Below are 5,698 nucleotides of genomic sequence, written 5' to 3'. Positions count from 1 at the left end.
TTTTAGAATTGACTTTAAAATTCTATTGATCACTTTTAAAGCTCTTCATGGCCTCTCGCCTTGTTATATTTCTGAACTTTTAGTCCCATACGCACCAGCACGTACCTTGAGATCCTCGGGCAGAGGTCTGTTGTCTGTTCCAGAGTCTCGACTGAAAACTAAAGGGGACAGAGCGTTTGCTGTCAGGGCCCCGAGGCTCTGGAACAGCCTGCCTGAGGAAATCAGGTCGGCTGAGTCAGTGAACTCTTTTAAGTCCCTTCTTAAAACATACTTTTATAGGAGAACCTTTCCCGATCTTATTTGACTTTATTTTATCCCTTTATTTTATTGTATTTTACTAATTTTATATTAATTTTTCATGCTCTTATCTTGTTTTTTTTTTTTTTGTATTATTCTTTACACTTGTTAAAGCACTTTGTAACTTGTTTTTGAAAAGTGCTCTACAAATAAGGATTATTATTATTATTATTATTATTATAATGCTTTGTTATCAACTGGTATTGTTAACAATGGCCAGAGGCATCAATCTTCCTTTTCCAACTTAAATCTATTATTGTACTGGAACACCGTCAACTCAGGTGTGACGTCATTCCCAGCTCCAACCTCCGACCTCCGACTTCCAACGTAAATGGCACCCTTTAGTCCATTAGCATAACTACTGGAAACAGGGGAAACAGCTGTCCACAGGTAAGAAAAGCATAATTATACAGAAAACATCTTTTTTTTTAAACAAATGAGCTATGATATGTTAATTAGTGATATTTAGAAGTGCTGAAAGCAAGCTTCCTGTTTCGGCCTGTTTCCAGCCTTTTTTATGCTAAGCTAAGCTAATCAACTGCTGGCTGTAGCTTCACAACATTTACTATACAGTTCAGACATGAGCGTGGCATCAAAGTTCAAAATCATCTAACTCTTGGCAACAAAGCAAATTATATTCCAAAACTTCTCCTTTAACGTGCAAAAGTATGAAATTTTGGTTTTACAATTCACAACCTGTCCTTACTGCTCTCATCAACCTAATTTCCAGTGGCAGCAAGCAGCTGTTTTTAGCAAGCCTTTTTAGCTTACCAATCTCACATTATGCTACCTGCCCACCAAACGAAAGTCAGACCAAGTTACCTGCTATACATTTTGAGATAAATCTAATTCTCATCTGGCTGCTGAAGTTCTGTATCTCACCTTCATCATTTTATTGTAAGATGAATAAAAAAGGACATTATGTGCCAAGTTATTCTTCCTCATTTATTTTTATTTAGACATATTTGTCCCTGGTTGTGTTCAACAAACCACATTTTATAACTTAGTGATTAAATTTAGTAAACTTCTTCTGCATAGTCTTGTTGATCCAGTCCAGGTAGTTTGCGACTCTGGTATAGACTCCATATGTTCCCTGCTGTCCGCAGTCAACCCCCCAGCTGACAATCCCAGCAACCCAGAACAGTCCATCTTCACTCAGGGCGAAGGGGCCTCCATTATCACTGTGGCAGGAGTCCTTCCCACCTTCAGGGACTCCAGCACAAAACATGTTATTTGTCAGACTTGGTACATTTTTCCTTTTCCTCTTCAACAAAGTGATTGAATTATTGCATGTCTCCTGCTCCACCACAGGGAGATGCACGTACTTCAGCTTATTTGGGACAATCCATCGGCTGTCGGCTGTGTCTGTAAGGCCAAAGCCGGACACCAGTCTGAAAAAAAATATAGAAGAGACAGCTATGGTGAACTCATTAAAAAAGCAAATCAGAGTCTCCTACCTAGAACATTCATATGTTGGCACAATAAGAGATAAAAGCAAAAAGAAGATTTAAATGCTGGGTAAAGTTATTGAGTTCAAACAACAAGCGGAAAAAATAAATAATGTTTAAACTGGATTATGCAGCATTATGAAATGAAACTCAGGAGATGTTTGTTACCCCATCATGCCAGTGACATATGTGGCACCCTTTGCTGGCAAACAAATTGGCATAATGGATGAGTTGAATGTGATTCGGACTTGCAGTTTGATCAAGGCGATGTCATTGTCGTAATCTAAGTCATTGGGGTTGTTGTATTTAGGGTGAATGTGAACAGAGGCAGCATACACAGGAGAGAGCTGACTAACATCAGTAACTCCCATGTTAATCTGTAAATCAACAGCATAGGAGGAAATACAGTATATGTATATTTTAAAAATGAAGGCAATGGGCATGCTGACAACATCTAGAGCCACTTACCTGTATAGACTCTTTTGATACTTGTTGTCCATTATGCTTTAGGACATGAGCTGCAGTCATAATCCAGCGGTCTGCAATCACAATGCCTCCTGCTCTTTGTCCATCTACTCTCAGTAACACTTGCCAGGGGATGGTTTTGTCTGGAGCGTTGCTGCCTCCAATGATCCTCTGATAGGCAGAGATGAGTTTTGTAGGCTGGCCACAGACTGGATGAGACAGACATGAATTAGTTTCACACAGATACAGACTTGTTTTAAATAAAGCGTCTTAGGTATCAAAGGATTTCAATACCAGGTATACATGTTGGAGTGATGGTGTGGTTGGATCTCCACTTTCTGTCTGTTTCACAGGTGAAACTAACTGGAGACCAGAGGGAACAATAAATTGGCATTTATTTTAGTTAATCTATATCAACATTTGTCATTTTTAATAATTATATTTTTTGAATAATATACATAAATACCTCACCATTAACGCCCCCAGGGAGAGAGTAAAAAGGTTCATTGCAGTGATACTGAACAACAGAACCATACTGATTCTGAAAGCCAGACAGGAAGGTCACTCCTCCATTCAGCAAAGGTTTGGGTTCTCCACAGTCAACTTCTGCAGAAGAACAAAACAAGGACATATTAATATTTTCCAAGAGTAACAGTAAATTGTATTGTATTGTTTTCTTTATTAAAACAGACATACTCTGGCATTTTGGCAGAGGGAGGTGCCACTGTCTGTCTTTCTGACACATGGCTGAGTATGTCTTGATTTTTTGACCATCCTGAGAATGAGTGGATTGACTGAATGCAATATATTGGATGAATGTTTGTCTACTTCAAAATATAAAGAAATTTAAACAGAAAGACATTAAGCAACATCTTATTTTGGTGTCAACAAATGAACAGTGAAAGACAGAAAACATCAAACCATCATCAGCTTGTATCCTCGGTCACAGGTCACATAGATGTAATCTCTGTAGAAATACTCAGTTAAGACAGGAGTCACTCTGCCTTTAGTCACTTTCCCCGGAAATGGACATTTGACAACTACAAAGGATGTCATAACCAAACATCAGTCACATATTTACAGTTGAAAAACTGTGACCATCCAAACAAAACACTGTGTCTTTCTTCCTTCGTCCCTCACCATCTGTGCTGTAGTCCAGGCTCCAGCCGTGACTCAGGCCCTCATTATCAGTGTGGTAGTCCAGTCTGACAGTACTGGAATTTGTAGCTATCAGACCTGGACTTTTTCCACCACACAGCTTCATGGGCTCTCTGTCTGGGATGGTCACCTATGACAGCAGTAGAGGAAAGTTTATATATATATATATATATATATATATACTGAGACATATCAGAGTTGCCCTCTTTTTATTGTCATTGGTTGTAAAGAAGCCCTTTGCCAATACCTGCAGCCAGTGATGTAGACACTTGGGACCCTGCTGAGTGTCCATGCTCTCTATGTGGAAGTTGTCAGTAAAATTGAGAGTGACAGTGAATCTGGGCTCCACAGAGATGATGTACTTGCAGGACAGAAAAGGAGGTGAAAGACGAGGGTACCCTGGACTGGACAGATGTCCCTCATGTTTATCAAATATACAACCTCCACAGGATACTTGACAAGGGGCAAAAGAACATATTATTGTAAAAAGAAGATATTCAGCAGTTCACAGGATAACACACAATAAGGCACATACGAAGAAGAATGCATTTACTGTATACTGTACTCACACAAACATGTGTGCTGGTCTAAATGAAGTTTGTAATCATGGTGGCAGGAGCAGCGGTAAGAGCCGGGGGTGTTGATGCAGATCTGGGAGCAGAGGGGATATGAGCCATCTCCAGAGTCTGGTTTTGAACACTCATCTATGTCTGATAATGAGAAGGTCAGTAAAGGCAGAACCTACCCTCAAGTTTAATTTAGGTTATTATATTATTGTTTGGCTTAGTTTTAATTTGTGAACTTGAAAAAGTCTCATCTTAAGCTGATCAACACAAGATCAAAACTGTTTCAACATCATGTACAGAAGCAAATCTTGGAACTGCTCCATCGACACATAATGATTGAACAAATCCCAGGACACAAAGGGAACAGTAATGGAGAATTTACTGAGAAATCAGTATATTTGATTTGATTCTGTGAAAAGTGATGCTGTCGTTAGTGGACACTGGTGGGAGCCTGATATCTTTCATTACTAATGACTGCTTCACTGTAATTGTACATGACAATGAAAGAAATTGAAGAACTGTTATTATTGATGTTGGAAATTACTGTTGGAATTCTTCTTGAAGGTTGGTGGACACCGTTCATTAAAGGGAAGAGTGAAGTAACCAGAAAAACTCTACCTATTGCCTTGTAGGTAGCAGAGAAGCCAATGTGCTGCTGGACCTCTGGAGAGGAGTTACTTGTTTTAAATATGAGAGTCATTCTGTTGCCTTGAGAAAGGATTGGCTCTTGGCCTGGGTGATCAGTTGAATTTTCTTGGCCACAAAACTTCCCCAAGACCTTTTGATCATAGAGAACCTGAAAAGTACAAAGAGCAAAAAAGACACTGTAAGATCATAGAACATGCTGAGGCATTTCACCGCAGGAGTATGGTGTACTGGGGCAACTGGCACGAGCCATCCGGTCCTTACATAACAGGAGTGAAAGCTGTGTCTGTGTTCTTGGCAGGAAGTCAAACGTAAAGGTGGTGACCGGACCTCAGAATTGCTGTTGGCTTCATCAGACCATGACCGCCACCATGCACTGTGACATTTTACAGACAAGTGTAAAGCAGTCTTAGTCCTCCAAGTTTGAGGTAATGGTTTTCTGCTGGAAAACGGTGTATTGCCCCTCTAATTTATAAATAAATTTTAAATTATAACTCATTTTAAAGCCTTGTTCTTGGTCTTTCGACACACAAGTTGGAAATCACTGCAAACAATTCTTTTCATTATAGTGTACCGAGCACCTGGTCCGTACTCTGAATTCTTATCTGAATTTAAAGAGTTTTTGTCAACTTTAGTCCTTTATCCTAAAACGGATAAAGTTATTATTGTAGGGGATTTTAATATTCATATGGATGTTGAGAATGACAGCTTTAGTACTGCGTTTATCTCTCTGTTAGATTCCATTGGCTTCTCTCAGAATGTTCATGAACCGACTCACTGTTTTAACCACACCCTCGACCTTGTTTTGGTGTATGGTATTGAAATTGAACATTTAGTGGTGTTCCCACAGAATCCCTCTTTGTCCGACCACTGTTTGATAACTTTTGAGTTTGTATTGCTGAACTACACGCCATTGGGCAAAAAATTCTATACAAGATGTCTGTCTGATAGTGCTGTAGCTAAATTTAAGGATGCGATTCCATCAGCTCTAAATACATTATCAAGTCACAAAGTAACAGAGGACTCCTATGCTAATTTCAGTCCCTCCCAAATCGATCATCTTGTTGATAGTGCTGCAGGCTCGCTGCGAATGACACTTGACTCTGTAGCCCCTCTAAA

At 39.5% G+C, this 5,698-nt stretch overlaps 1 protein-coding gene across 1 annotated transcript in view; it reads right to left on the bottom strand.

The window, feature by feature from the left end:
- Nucleotides 1-1,300: 1,300 nt before the first annotated feature.
- LOC123968063 (complement C1r subcomponent-like) overlaps nt 1,301-5,698 on the bottom strand; it is an 11,879-nt gene continuing 7,481 nt past the window's right edge. The window contains exons 3-13 of the mRNA XM_046044543.1: nt 4,553-4,730; nt 3,938-4,078; nt 3,616-3,821; nt 3,351-3,498; nt 3,132-3,250; nt 2,907-2,985; nt 2,682-2,816; nt 2,505-2,573; nt 2,214-2,419; nt 1,914-2,122; nt 1,301-1,688 (exon numbers count right to left, since the gene is read on the bottom strand). Coding sequence (XP_045900499.1) covers nt 1,301-1,688; nt 1,914-2,122; nt 2,214-2,419; nt 2,505-2,573; nt 2,682-2,816; nt 2,907-2,985; nt 3,132-3,250; nt 3,351-3,498; nt 3,616-3,821; nt 3,938-4,078; nt 4,553-4,730 — 1,878 coding nt within the window. The remainder of the gene's footprint in view (nt 1,689-1,913; nt 2,123-2,213; nt 2,420-2,504; nt 2,574-2,681; nt 2,817-2,906; nt 2,986-3,131; nt 3,251-3,350; nt 3,499-3,615; nt 3,822-3,937; nt 4,079-4,552; nt 4,731-5,698) is intronic.

The sequence above is a fragment of the Micropterus dolomieu genome, linkage group LG03 (assembly GCF_021292245.1).
Source record: "Micropterus dolomieu isolate WLL.071019.BEF.003 ecotype Adirondacks linkage group LG03, ASM2129224v1, whole genome shotgun sequence".
NCBI lineage: Eukaryota > Metazoa > Chordata > Actinopteri > Centrarchiformes > Centrarchidae > Micropterus > Micropterus dolomieu.
Note: the sequence above shows the minus strand (reverse complement) of the source record. Positions and strands in the feature narration are given on the sequence as shown.